The sequence below is a fragment of the Scylla paramamosain genome, chromosome 29, assembly GCF_035594125.1.
Source record: "Scylla paramamosain isolate STU-SP2022 chromosome 29, ASM3559412v1, whole genome shotgun sequence".
Taxonomy (NCBI): Eukaryota; Metazoa; Arthropoda; class Malacostraca; order Decapoda; family Portunidae; genus Scylla; species Scylla paramamosain.
The window spans coordinates 19,107,127-19,121,879 of NC_087179.1; the positions used below are offsets into that span (position 1 = coordinate 19,107,127).

Here is a 14,753-nt window from a genome sequence, read left to right on the forward strand (position 1 = left end):
GACATATCCTGAAAAACCCGTGCCACTTCAACTGGAGCCTTTTGAATGAAGTAAAAGTACGGCGCAGAAGTGTTACAGGATATGATCCAATAACACGTCACTTTCTGCTCGTCTTGTGCGACTTGCCCTTCTGTCTGTCCACATGTACTATGCTTTGTAAACCGTTTATTATTATTATTATTATTATTATTATTATTATTATTATTATTATTATTATTATTATTATTATTACTCTCTCTCTCTCTCTCTCTCTCTCTCTCTCTCTCTGTGTGTGTGTGTGTGTGTGTTAAATAAGCAAGATTGAGTTGCATTTATCATAATTTTACACTCTCCCTTTCTCTCTGCAGACCAGACACCACATGATGACCTATTCAAGCCCCTTGTCTCCCTCACCCACAGACCAGACAATACGAGCTCATTATTCATGAGAGGACAGAGCTAGTGGGCACCATGCCACCACGTGATACTTGAGACCTTGGGTAATTACACACACACACACACACACACACACACACACACACAGAGAGACAGATCATGGTTCTCAATACCGAGGAACCGTGAGCAAATATACAAAACAGCAGGCAGGAAATTAATAGTCTTTACTTGGCTTCCTGTATTTCTACTTGATCGCGTTTAAGAATAAATGCAGCATCCATATAGTAAGGAACACTACTACTACTACTACTACTACTACTACTACTACTGCTAATGATGCTATTACTATTATTACTCTCACTAGACTTTGTTCTCTCACTACTATCATTTTCAAAGGCCACAGAGGTGATCAGCCAAGTTCTCAAGAGTATTTCGTTCTGTTACTAATGTAGAAATCTTGTTAATCTGTCACGAGAACCGTAAAAACATCTCTGAAAAAATCCATCTAACTTCAACTAGAGCCTTTTGAATGTAGTGGAGGTGCGGTGCAATATGGACCTAACACTATAACATGTACGGCAGTCAGTTAGCTAAGCGGTCGCCACGCGTTGCTAGCGAAACGGAAATAAACACTTGCTAATGCTGACTAATAAGGCACGAACACTCACAGTAATTCATCGACAGGTCAGGTAAAATATTAATTACGGTTTGCGAGCGATTATAAAGATATGTGGACCGAGGGAGGGTAAGGAGAGGAGAAGGAAGAGGAAGGAAGGTAGGAGAGATGGAAAAAGCAGAGAGAGAGAGAGAGAGAGAGAGAGAGAGAGAGAGAGAGTAATACTATAAAGGAAGAAGGATGAAAGACACATATGAAAGTTGAAATAGTCTGGTAATAGTAGTAGTAGTAGTAGTTGTTGTTGTAAAAAGCAACAAAATACACAAAAACACAAACAAAGAACGAGAGAAAAAAAAAAAAGCGTTTGGGCGTGTGTATATAGTCTTAATTCCACCAGCCATCGATTAGACAGTATAAACAACTAGTGGTAATACTTGCCCTTTACTCGCCTATGAAAGTGATCCTCGTGTAGCGGTGCCCTTGAGTCCCGGAGCTAGACAAATGTGATTGCCTGCGTGCCGGACGGGAGGCAAAGGACGTCAAACACAAGGTACAAAGCGCCGCATTACACTACAAACACAGGTGAAGAATTTTCTCGTCTAGGCTCTCTATTTACCCGCCATTTGCCATCCGCGGCTGAACACCAATAATAATAATAATAATAATAATAATAATAATAATAATAATAATAATAATAATAATCGTAGGAGTAAAGATCGGTGCATATTTTGAAACTATTCTCAAAGGCCACAGAGACGACTAGACGGGTTCTCAAGAGTGTTTCTCCTACTAGTAATGTAGAAATCTTGTTAATCTGTCACTAGAACTATATAGACACTTTTAAAAACCCGTGTAACTTCAACTAGAGCCTTTTCAATGTAGTGGAGGTGCGGCTCAAAAGTGTCTCGGAATTACAGTCCTATTTTCAAAGGTTTCGGTAACTGTCGAATAAAAAGGCCTCGTACAAAATCAACATGTGGGAAAATGTACTATTACGGTGCGTATCTTAAAGTGAATTATAGTCCATACAGATTATTAGTTATCGTGTAATAGTAGTAGTATGAAGTCAAAATTTTAATCTCATAACTTTCCTCCTTCAACTGTCTTTAATCTCTCACTCAGCGGCGCAAAGTTTATATCTCACTATATTCTACCGCTGCTTTCATTCACTCTTCTCAGCTCGCTAACTGAATGTGGCACCGATGCACGAGGTTTTCCACTCACTCTCTCTTATTTCTTTCCATCTCTGTAATGCAAGAGTTAACCTGTATCTTCAATCTGTCATTTCTTTCATTGGTAAACTCAAGCACTCTTTTCACTCTCATTCTTATCTCCGTAATGCAAAAGTTAACCTGTACCTTCATTCTCACTATTGCAAGAGTTAACCTGTTTCTTCATTCTGTCATTCCTCTCATTGGTAAACTCTGGAACCTTCTGCCTGTCTGTTTCTCTTCCTATGACCTGAGTTGCTCCAAGAGAATATAAGAACATAAATAAATAAGAGAAGCTGCAAGAAGTGGCCAGGAACCACACGAAAAAAAAAAGTGGCCAATATTTTTAAACTGTTTTTTTTTTTTTTCACTTAAATAGCAACTGAATGGATTCAAAGAAAATATAAAACGCAAAAAAAAAGTGGCTAATATATTTGGTAATTCTCCTAAGCTCTCCTTAAAGTAACAATTACTAAGCGAATTTGAAAGAAAATTAATAAAAAAAAATGATAATAGATAAATTAGATAATTGAAACCCCTTGTCCTGCCTCCTCTATCAGTCGGAAATCAATGAATAAAACGAAGAATTAAAGAACACGTGCCAATATTCCCCTCGATTTGCGAACACTGCGCAATGCGGAGGGGTGGAGGGGTCACTCCCATCGCCGCGTCTTACAATAGCTGCTATCATGGTCGTTACTCCGTGAAATGCTTTGGTCTTGAAATGAGAAATGTTTCCTCTTTGTTCCTAACTTCTTATCACCTATCCTTTTGTGAGTGGCTCAGACATTACTGTTGCTATTACTATTATTACTGCTGCTACTGCTTATACCACGCCGTCACTGATGTTGCTGCTGCTGCTGCTGTTACTGCTAATGATAATGATACTAATGATAATAATAACTCTCTCTCTCTCTCTCTCTCTCTCTCCGATAACATAACTCTAGCTATGTACTTAAGAAATTACACTAACAAATGTAGACTACACTTACAGGTGAGTTATGTTAAGTTTGACGTGAACCAACCTAGCCCCACACCTCGCATTAACACACGTCTAGCAAACCCAGCACGTATTGACATCTTGAACACTCGCCCTTCACCTCTCTCTGGTGGCGGTGGTGGTATTGTTGTTGTTGTTGTTGTTGTTGTTGTTGTTGTTGTTGTTGTTGTCGTTACTATTGTTGTTGTTGTTATTATATTATCATTGTTACTATTATTATTATTATTATTATTATTATTATTATTATTGTTATTATTATTATTATTATTATTATTATTATTGTTATTGCTTTATTATTATAATATTATTACTGTTACATTACTATCATTACTGTTAGATTATTATCATTATTGTTACATTATTATTATTATTACACATGTACACAAGTCAGGTACAACAAATTACAACCTCTCTCTCTCTCTCTCTCTCTCTCTCTGGTATATGGTACCTATATAATCAGATATTCAATAAACGTTGCTTCATTCTCATCGGGAACACAGAGGTGAGAGGTGGGCGGGCAGCGGGAGTATGAGCGAGTGATGGGCTGGAGGCGAGTGGGTGGGGGTAAGCGAGAAAGGGAGGAGTACAATCAAAACACACGTAATGAACTAGACTCGGGGAATTTATGTGTTTACACACACACACACACACACACACACACAGAGAGAGAGAGAGAGAGAGAGAGAGAGAGAGAGAGAGAGAGAGAGAGAGAGAGAGAGAGAGAGAGAGAGAGAGAGAGAGAGAGAGAGAGAGAATTTGTGATTTTCTCTGCCTCTCCATACGCTTATCATCATCATCATTATATTCATGGGAGCTGATTAGAAATTAATCTAAACTTAAGGAATATTCGAGCACTGACAATATAAAGTAAACAAATAAGATGAAACAATGATGATGATGATAATAATAATAATAATAATAATAATAATAATAATAATAATAATAATAATAATAATAATAATAATAATAATAAAAACACCACGGGAAAAATCCACTAAATTCTACTGCTGAGGACTGTCAAAACTTTAGTCGTGACAGACACCCAAAGGTTTAAAAATGCTGCCCCTGATAATAACTTCCACATGCTAAAGAAAAGTTTGGACACCCACCAGTTATATTCACCACGACAGCAGGAACACAGACAGACACAGACACTCCCTTGCCATCATCCTACACTATATGCATTTGTAACCCTCTTTGTCACTGAGTTTCAAATATGGCTAGATTCACCTCAACATAGGAATTCTCAGCACCAGCACTTTCTTGTGTCATGACGCTACACTTTCTGCATCAATAACTCTTTTCTAGCCTTTGACACAGTATGGCTTTCCTCAAATGCTCCCTACACAGTGAGACGCTTCCTTAACGCATCAATAACTCCATTCATTACCAAACCTCAGTGAGAGAGTGGATGTATCAAGACAATGCATCAATAACCTTTTATGCCTGACTCAGTACAGCTTTCCTCAGCTTTCTCAGATGCTCAGACACATCAGTAAATCTTTTCACTATCAGACCTTTAACACTGAATGGTTTTTCTTAACTCCCTCAGACAGTGAACAGGACACACCTTTGTTCTCCCTCTGCCTGAAGTCATGATGGGAGTGGCAGCAGCTCTCCTCTTCCTCCTGTTCCACACTACCCTTCTCCACCCTGCCAGTGCCGGTGAGTCTCCCATGGAAGCTACAGTCTCAAGCTCTTTCCTTCCCTTTAGCTGGTGTCTCCTGCTATCAGATTTCATTTCACTTATGTCTGCATAAAAGGCACATTAACTAGCATTTATTTATCCAGTTCTCTAGCTTATCATTTATTATTTTTTTCTTTATGTGTGTCTTCAGTGTCTTGACCACAGGTCAGCACACACACACACACACACACACACACACAGTATAAATGTAACACTCTTTTCCCAGCAGAGACTGAAGTGGAAGAGCTTTGGAAGGACACAGTCTTCACCCTCAAACCAGAGGAGACACATGATGCAATTGCCCAGGTGCGAGAGAGAGAGATCCTGCTTTGAGTGAATTCAGGATATAAAATAAAATAAGAATAAAAATAAAACAAAATCAGCAAACAAATAAATAATGCATGCGTATTTGCAGGTAACAACAGTATTTGACAGAAAGGGACTGAGCTCCAGTTTCACAGTGTGTGTGTGGCTGTGGCCGCTGTTCACCACCACCATCAACATACTCTTCACAGTGCATGATGCAGACACCAGCATCGCAGTCAAGGGTCAGTCTCCTCCCATTAGCAACACATCACTTACTCAGTAAACGTGCTACTTTGCAACTGATCCAATAAAAAGGCAGCTGTCAGTCAGTGAGTTTGTGTATTCAGGATGTCTCACTTCCTGCAGCATGTGAGCACCAATCACCTACATACTCTTCTCTCTCTCTCTTGCAGCTATAGATGAAATCATCAATGTGGTAATCTATCCCAGGTGTCCACAGGCCTTCCCTGACCTTCACCTGACACACAACACCTGGCAACACCTGTGTCTGGTGGCTGATGGCAGCAACATACTGCTGCACTTGGGCAATAAGACCAACAGCCAAATGATGACAATGTCTGATTGCAGCATTGATAAAACACCCACTGACAGTGTCACTGTTGTGGTGGGCAGTGACTCAGGTAAATTTACCTACTCAGGAGAAGCAACTGGTGTGAGATATTATGACCGACAATTGACAACTTCTGAAGTTCAAAGCTTACAAAACTGTGAAAACTCAGTGCAAAACTATGTCCAAATGAAAGAGGTCTTTATAACTGGAAATGTGTCCACTTATGCCCTCGGCGGCCAGGACAAGCTATGTCTGCCGGAGGACAAGGAATTCATGGTACTGTTCACTATTTGTAGTGACCATCCTACAGCTAAGAGCCAGTGCACAAGATTAGGTGGTCGTCTCATCGGCAAGGATGACGACTTTGATAAGATTGCTAAAGAGGCTGCCTTGTCGCTGGACGTTCAAGATGATTTGTTTCTGTGGACTGACATGGCTGACAAAGAGCAAGGTTCGGTGCTATCTGTCAACCGAGACACCATCTCCCACCACATGCTCAACTACACCTCTGACACAGTGCTCCACACCACCGCCTGCATGATGTCACTCAAGAAAACTGTCTACATGAAAGGCTACCACACTGAGACAATGACTCTGTTGAGATACGACAGGAGACTGGTTCTTCTGTCAGAGAGTGGCGAGATCATCCGCAGGGAACCGTGTCCCGGCAGCACAGAGCATGAGGGTTTCAGCAGGTGTCTTGCCAAGAGATCTTTTGGAATGCAGGAGGAATTTGCTTCCCTAGGTTATGGAGAAGACATTTTTGGCCGCCACAACTGGAATGAGGAGAACACAAACAGATATAGGAATCTCAGTATCTCATTTTGTGAGAAGGACAAATTCACCTGCAATGACGGCAGCTGCATTCCCCTCCAGGAACGCTGCGATGGAACGCGCCACTGCGAGGACAACTCTGATGAGGGTGAGCTCTGCACGCTGATAAGGCCCCGGCCACCCTCTTACCTGATGGCCTATTGTCCAAACCCTCAGCCAATTATTGGACTGAGAATCAAAGTCATAAAAGTCAATTCAGTCCTGCTTGATGCAAACGAGTTTAAAATCACCCTGCACATTGGACTTATGTGGCGTGATGAGAGACTCGCATTCCAAAACCTGCTCAAGGAACCCAAGATCCTGGAATCACATGAATACAAAGACATCTGGACCCCACAGCTTTTTTTTATAAATGCCAACCATGAGGACAACGTGGCTGTCACCACCAAGACTTCAGTGCTCAATGAATTCACCGTGGTGGTCAAGGGTAAAGGTCAACCTGAAATTTATGATAGTTATGAGGGTGAGTTTGTCTTTTATTACTATTTGTTTCTCTCAACATTATTTAGCTGCAGAAAGAAATTGGAATACTGATAGAGTGCTGAAGAACCGGAAGTTGGCAATGAGAATAAAATACTAGGAAAGTGAAAATCAGGACTGAAAACACATGTAAAAGTTAGTGTGTGTGTGTGTGTGTGTGTGTGTGTGTGTGTGTGTGTGTGTGTGTGTGTGTGTGTGTGTGTGTGTGTGTGTAACTATGAATATCAATCAATGCTATTCCTCTGTTGCAGTGATGGTGTTCAATGGATCCAAGGTGGAGATCCAGAACAGAATCCAGTACCAGTTCACGTTCTCCTGCAGCTTTGACTTTGTTTTCTTTCCGTTTGACATCCAGAAGTGTTGGATGAAGGTGCGTCTCAGAGACACATCTGGGTGCAGGCCTCTCTGGGACACAAATCAGGGCAGAGTGATGGTGATGAGCAAGGGCTCTACACTCTCCATGTACAACATCTCCAAAGCACGGTATGAAATTACAGATGATGGGAGGTACGTGATTGTCCACCTACTCTTCACTCGGAAGTTTGAATCGTATGTCATGACAACGTTCCTACCGTGCATCATCCTGTGTCTCCTGGCACACACAACGCTCACACACTTCAAGATTGAGAACTTCAATGACCGGATTATGGTGACACTCTCCCTGCTCATTGTCCTTGCCTCACTCTTCTCCCAGCTCTCCTCTACCCTCCCCAACTCTCCTTCTGCCAAACTGGTTGACTACTTCTTCCTGTACTGCATTGGGAGAGTCGGTCTCATCTTCCTCCTTCACACTTTCATTGAGGTGAGTCGCAGATCCATGGCAGACACTAAAGAAGAACCCACATCAGTAATCAAAGGGATCGATCCCACCCTTGGCATCAAGATGAAACTAGCCTGGGTCTCTGAGGATGATGCCAAGGATCCACCCAAGCAAAGAATTAATATACCAAAGACCATCAGCTATGTTGGTGCTGTGGCAGTCTTGGTGATGGATGTGGTGATGGTTGTGCTGCTTCTGTTCAAGACCCTCAATGACCACAGTGAAAAGTGTAATCGCTTCAAGGCAATGAACATCACAACATAAAAATGAAGTGCTCTCAGGGGGCAGGTGGCCATCCCTGGTCACCCACTGTGGGGCAGAGCTGACAGGCAGCACCCACAACATGCATGACATTCCCATTGCCTCATTTTATTCAATGATCAATGCTCCTCATGAATCACTCATATTCAAAGACTATTTGTTTATCTGTTTACCAGGCTGGCCACACAGACTGGCCCAGACAAAACACCACACTCATACACGCTCTTTGCCCCATCAGCTCCTGGTGGAAAGGGGCAGGCTCATGGACCACCCTACTACAAACAGAAAGAAAAACAAAATCAAATATACTAAAATATGTGTCAAAAAATTGTTACACTGTAATAGTAATAGTAGTAGTAGTAGTAGTAGCAGTAGCACTCCCCTCATGTTTAAGGAGCTTGTCTGTCCTATTGTGTCTGTCTCTATCACTGAATGCTATTTGGTACATGGAAATACAATGAGAATAGAAGGTACAAAAACAGCAGATTAAGCTGTGATAGTTGCAATGCACAAGACCCTTCCTTTTTCTGTGAGTATTGTCTTGGTCAGCCTTGCCAGCACCTCAAACACACCTCTAAAGGGAGTTGCCAGGTAGTCTGTACATCAACCAGCACAAAGAGGGAGTAATTCTGTGTTTTTTTGCAGCAAAGATTGATATGTCAGTAAATGGAAGGGCTGGGAGAATTGTAAAAGTTTAAAATTTATGTGAATGTTGCTGTCAAACTTAACCAGGGAATGGATATGTGCACAAACTATGTAAGAATTTTTCAAAATATGTTTTAATTTTTCCCTCAAATCTAGTTGTTCTCAGATGATCTCAATAAAACGAGGATAATTTTTTATGTTCAATTTGCCTACGTTAAACTCTCAAAGACACTTCTCTTTTACTTAATGTCTTACAGAAAATTGCCACAGGGAAACAAAATCATGAGCTTATTTTGTATTTAATAATCAATAAATTCACAATCACCATCATCACCTTCACTAATAACAGAAGGTTTGTTTGTGGCTGAGCCTTTTTCACTTTGTAAAGGTATAAAATTACAAGAGCTGTGTACAGGATGAGTAGCTTGAATGACCTGATTCTACACCTCTTTAACAGCTTCATAACTCACACAATGACTGCAGGATGCTGAGATACATGGGAGGAGTGAGGTGGCAAGACGGGAGGTCTAGCAGTGAGGTGGCGGAGATGTGTGGAGTTGAAGACCTTTTTGTTGAGCTGAGCAAGAGAAGATTTGAGATGGTTCGGACACATGAGAAGGGCAGAGGGAGGGGTGTTGAGCGAGGTGGAGGAGGTGAGGATTGGAGGCTGAGGAAGTGTGACGGAGGATATGAATTTGTTGGGAATAGAAGAACATAATAGCACAAGATCGCTAGTTGTGGAAAGCAGCCATGGGCCATCCAACCCCACCCTAAAGGGAAAATGCGGACATTAAACAAAAATGATGATGATGATGAATAACACCTCATCAAGCTGCTTGTTCACTCATCCCATGGGTTTATAGTTTATCTACTGGTCCTCTACCCTCTACTTTCCAATCATTTGTCAATCTTGGTCTTCACGCAGCCTAAATCTACCAAACCTATCAAATCTGTCTGACATCATTTCACTGACAGAATTAATTACAATACAGGAAGTCAAACCCTGCCAGTCCTTCCGTACCCCTCAACAATAATAAGACAACTTACAGTGTGTAAATTAACTACAGTGCAGGTTACAATATCAAATCATACCAGTCCTTCCACAACATAACAATAATCCAATGACTTACAAGGAGTGACTGGGATGAGGGTCTTCAAGCTTTTCTTTCTTGCTTTCCTCCTTTATTCCATGGCAAGAGAAGAGACCACAGCTTTGAGGTCTTGCAAGCGGTCGGTCTTCAGAGCCTCCCTGATGCTTGAGAAAAAACCGTTCCAGTGGTGTAGGTTGTGACTGAGGGAAGCAAGACAAACACAATGGTGAATAAGTATTCTTCCCTTTATCTAGAGAGGGAGGGAGAGAGAGAACTAACACTGAAAACCTAAGACAGAGCAGAGGATGATAAACTAAAAAGAAATTACATCAATTTGAACAAGTAGAGGAGGAATAGGAGGAGGAGAAAGAGGCAGCAGCAATACCCACATCATGAGCAGGACAGGTGCCAGCATCTCATTGACGTTGATGAGGTGGTGTATGTAAGCTCGGGAGAAGTTCTTGCAGGTGTAACACTCGCAGCTGTCCACAAGACCCCTCTCATCCAACACAAACCTGGGTAAGAAGTGCCTGTTACCCTTCATTGATAGATTTTTTTGTACACACTAGGTGAAAATCTTTCCTACTGATCTATATATTTTCCAATGACAGCTTTTTTGGCAGACCTGCACAACCTTGAGGATGAAAGTTGTTCCTATCTATCTATCTATCTATCTATATATATATATATATATATATATATATATATATATATATATATATATATATATATATATATATATATATATATATATATATATATATATATATATATATATATATATATATATATATATATATATACTTTACACTCATTTTTTTTGTGTGGAGGAGACAGATTTTTTACACAAACCAGAATGAGAATCTTTCCTGTAACCTTCCACACAACTATGCCCTCCACTCAAATTCCTAGATAAAATTATGGGGTGGTTTCACAACATTAAACTTGTTCTTTTTGTTTGCAAACTCCTGATATTTTTTTTCTCAGTAGACAAGTAAACAGTCCAAGCATGTGCCCATTTCCATGATAATACCAACTCCTTTACTAAGCCCATCCATTCCTAACACAATGAAGAAAGAACTAACCTTTTATCCTTCAGACAAATTTCATAAACACTTGTGTTATGTTGCTTTTCATTATTCTTCTTGACTTTCTCCTCATTTTTCTCATTATTTTTATGACTTTCTTCTATGTCTTCCTCTTTCCTCTCGGTCTCCTCTTGTTCTTTCTCTTTTGTCTGACGTTGTTCCTCTTGTTGCTTCTCCTTTCCTTGCTCTTCCTGTTGCTTCTCCTTCCCCTCTCCTTGTTCCTCTGCACACACCTTCAGCTTCTTATCCTGGTGCTCAAGGCTCGTCCCATCCTCAGCCTCCCTGGAGCCACAGTCCCTAATATGCATGAGCCACATGAGGGGTAGTTTAATGGACCACCATACTACACCCCAGGAGCTTCAGCATAGCACAGCTGGCCACACACATCATTTATAAACATGTTTGACAGAAATATGTCACTCACTAAACATCATAGCCCACATTTCCTACAACACAATACAAGCAAGTCAGGTGTTTAAGTGAAGGTGGAGGGTTAGTTACCTGGGAAGATGGTGAGGGAAGGAGAGAGCCCCATTCCTCTGAGTCACAAGGTAGGGGAAGGAGGAGTCAAACAGGTCCACCCCAAGCCTCACCAAACTGACCACCATACTGGGGCTCCAGCTGCCTCCGGCCTGGCACAGTCGCCCTTTAGGCAAAGAATCCTGCACCAGAGAATTCAGTGTATGTCAGACCCAAAAGGTTGCTTAGATCTACCTATTAATGGATCATGTTCTGAAACACTTCCGTCTGCACCATGACTATTTTCCAAAGGTCTAGTTGAAGTGACGTGGGTTTTTAAGGACATTTCCATGATTCTAGTGACAGATTAACAAGATTTTTACATTTTAACGGGAGAAACACTCTCAAGAATCTGGCTGCAAATCTGCATCCTTTGAAAATAGTTGTGATAAGACAACCAAGCGTTTCAGAATAAAGACCTCTATACCAGATCATTAGCCCCACACATGGTGGCCCAGACAAAGCACCACAAACTCATACACATGATTGACACCACCAGGGTTTATGAAGACAAACAAGTTTACAGGCACAGTATTGTCCTCAGTCCTCACCAATGAAGTTCTGACAAGGTTGGCCACCTGCGCTGATGTGAGCTGCTCCACCTCAGGGCCGTTGGCATGCAGGCCCTGCAACGAGTACCCCAACACTGGCGAGTCTTCCTGCAGCCACTCGGATAGACCCTTGGACCATCTGGCTCGGTCTGGCAGGCTGTGGCCCCCAAGCAGAGGCAGCAGCAGACCACACCCCTGGAGGGCCTGGACATACCAGAGAGAGTCAGCACACACAAACATAGACAGATACAAGAAACAACACAATACACAAATTTGTTACTGTGTTCTAAAAGTTCACATGAGGTACATGATGAGACTTCAAATTCTTTTAATAGTCACCTTCCTTTGTTTCCTCTATAATCTATCTCAATGCTCAGTCTTTCACCAACTATGAAATTCAGGAAACACAACAGCAGTCTTCATCACGCCACAGTCTGATGGTGAACTGTGTAACAAGGCTCTCTGCCACTAAGTACAAGTATTCATCCTCTGTTTCCCCTTGGCAGTGGTTAAAGCATGACAGTTGATGTAAAAGAGCCAATGTATTAATGATAGCAACTCAAATAATGAAGCAAGAACAAAACTTCATACATACATACACACATATACCAAGGCTGTCTCCCCACAAGAAAAGAGGATATACCAAACATACAGCACACAAGTCTCACATTCACACCACTCTCTTAGCCCCTTGGTGCCTCAAGGAGAAAAGAAAGTACTCCTGCCCTCACTTTATGGAGAGCTTGGACAGTTTATAATGATAATGATAACAATAGTGATAATAATAATACATAGAAATGGCCCAGTAGTGAGCAATCGGATGTAACACACTAAAGAAGGAGTGTCCATGGCTGCACCTTTGACTCTGTGTGATGGTGGAAGCAGCTGTCCACATACTGCTTAGAACTATTCAGGGACTTGGACAGCCGCTTCTTGGAGGCCGTAGGTGGTGTGTCTGCATCACTGAGGGCTTCATACCAGTCAGGCTGCACTGCCTCCACCAATTGCATGTATCTGTGTTACCATTATCAAGTATTAGTACCCAGTAATGTTATTTTACCAGTCAGGTCATACTGCACTGCACTTTTTCCTCATCTATCATTTGTAAGTGTGAATATTATCCTTCACCAATGCTTGTTAGAATGCCACCTTTTGACATCTCAACTGTGCATTTCCTCTAAATATTTATGGAGGCATATACCTGGCTGTAGGTTAAAGGATGGAACAGATCAGAAAGCCTCAGTACTCACGACTGTGCTGTGAGGATGCGGCGGCCAGAGTAGGTCCAGGTGGACACGCCCTGCTTGTCATTGTAGCCTCTCGGGGTGACAGTGGCGGGGTCCTGCACTACAAGACTCACACTGTGGCTCTGGAGGGATAGGAAAGGAAGTAAGCAACATGCAAGTTCATGTTTAGCAATCATTTATCTTCATGCCATCTTATGAATCTGAAATTGTAAAAACTACTTATTTGTAATTATATTTCTAGTGCAGGAAGGTAAAATCAAAACCCAGCTAAGCAAAGGCACACTATTTGCAACAATGTCAAAATAACTACTACCTGACAGGCCGTTTGCCTTACTTGGAGCGCAGCAAAGTGTGCCACTCCTTTCTTGAAACTCTGGAGCACTTTCATGTGTTCAATGAAGTGCTGGGCAGGGACACAAAGAGGTGCTTCCCTTGATACCACCAGATGCAGCACATCCTGCCGGGAAAATGCAAATCCTTACAGCACTCACCAACAACTAGTGAACATGTGCAAGTCAGCTACTCATACCTCCTTACTGCACTCACCAACACCCAACAAATACGTACAAGTCAGCCACTCATCTCTCCATCCCTCTCATACAAAGATGTCTCTACAAATAAATCAATGACACAGATTGATCACATTCATCTTTGACAGACAGGAAGTTAAGAGAAAGACTGTGAACCTGTAGATCTTACAATTCAATCCTCTAATCTTTTCTTCATTACAGAATTTTATGAACTGCTTCACTACACACACACACACACACACACACACACACACTTGATCTTACCTGCGTCAGATGTGGTGCACTGCCTCCCTTGGTAGAGATGAGGGAAAGTGGAGTGCTGTGGATACTGTCAGGCTGGCTGCGGAGACCACTCAACCTGCCTAGCCGTCCTCCACCCTTGCTCACATGCTCCACCACAAACTTCATGACTGCAACCTAATATCCTTGAGAGAGAGAGAGAGAGAGAGAGAGAGAAATTATCACACAAACCCACAAACCCTCATATGTCACTGGTCTAACAAAAACATCAAATTTTTCACACAAAAGTCTCAAATCCCTTCTCTATTTTCCCCCTTACCTAGCTCAAGAGTACAGCTTGGCTACATGCAGGAGGAATGTGTGGAATCTCTCCTCCTCATTCGGAAGCCTCCACTTGAACAGAGCCTCAACCAGGTAGCCACTGAAATGGATCTGGCTCTCTGGAAAAATGGGTATTTGGACTTGAACTTCTTGGGATCTCTTGTGAGTTGGGGAGGCTCTTGCATGAAGCCTTTTGTACTCTTCAAATTTGCTCACTTGGTAGCCATACTGTTTTAAGTTTCCTTTAAAATCCCAATAGTTGGTGATGATGTGTGTGCCAGGGAGTATATTTTCCCGGAAAGTCTTAATTAATGTTCGCTCATTCCACTCATCCACGGTGGTTAGAAAGAAGTGCCGCGA

General features: G+C 41.8%; 2 protein-coding genes across 8 annotated transcripts in view; one reads left to right on the forward strand and one right to left on the reverse strand.

Annotated features, from left to right (window-relative positions):
• The first annotated feature begins 5,935 nt into the window (after positions 1-5,935).
• Positions 5,936-8,839, forward strand: LOC135115557 (uncharacterized). The gene is made up of 2 exons (XM_064032454.1): positions 5,936-7,063; positions 7,332-8,839. Exons 1-2 carry the CDS (start codon positions 5,953-5,955, stop codon positions 8,162-8,164), a joined length of 1,944 nt encoding a protein of 647 aa, XP_063888524.1. The 5' UTR covers positions 5,936-5,952; the 3' UTR covers positions 8,165-8,839.
• The window catches only part of LOC135115558 (queuine tRNA-ribosyltransferase accessory subunit 2-like), a 9,525-nt gene continuing 1,181 nt past the window's right edge, over positions 6,410-14,753 (reverse strand). The window contains exons 2-12 of one of the 7 annotated variants that reach the window (XR_010276023.1): positions 14,392-14,753; positions 14,097-14,257; positions 13,637-13,759; positions 13,306-13,424; positions 12,913-13,069; positions 12,056-12,259; positions 11,487-11,647; positions 10,983-11,282; positions 10,287-10,412; positions 9,937-10,097; positions 6,410-6,542 (exon numbers count right to left, since the gene is read on the reverse strand). The exon at positions 14,392-14,753 is cut by the window's right edge and continues 600 nt beyond it. Coding sequence is in view for 4 of the 7 variants with exons in the window: in XM_064032455.1 (XP_063888525.1) it covers positions 9,989-10,097; positions 10,287-10,412; positions 10,983-11,282; positions 11,487-11,647; positions 12,056-12,259; positions 12,913-13,069; positions 13,306-13,424; positions 13,637-13,759; positions 14,097-14,240 (1,443 nt within the window). In the remaining 3 variants the exon portion in view is untranslated. Of the gene's footprint in view, positions 6,543-9,089; positions 10,098-10,286; positions 10,413-10,982; positions 11,283-11,486; positions 11,648-12,055; positions 12,260-12,912; positions 13,070-13,305; positions 13,425-13,636; positions 13,760-14,096; positions 14,258-14,391 lie in introns of those variants that run through there. The other 6 variants (XR_010276022.1, XR_010276024.1, XM_064032458.1 and 3 more) reach the window with 6 other exon arrangements.

Bases quoted from the DNA above. Each gene is read 5' to 3' on its own strand.
- LOC135115557 (XM_064032454.1), top strand. From the start codon at position 5,953: ATGAAAGAGGTCTTTATAACTGGAAATGTGTCCACTTATGCCCTCGGC. The intron at 7,064-7,331 runs GTGAGTTTGTCT...CCTCTGTTGCAG, and splicing joins AATTTATGATAGTTATGAGG to TGATGGTGTTCAATGGATCC.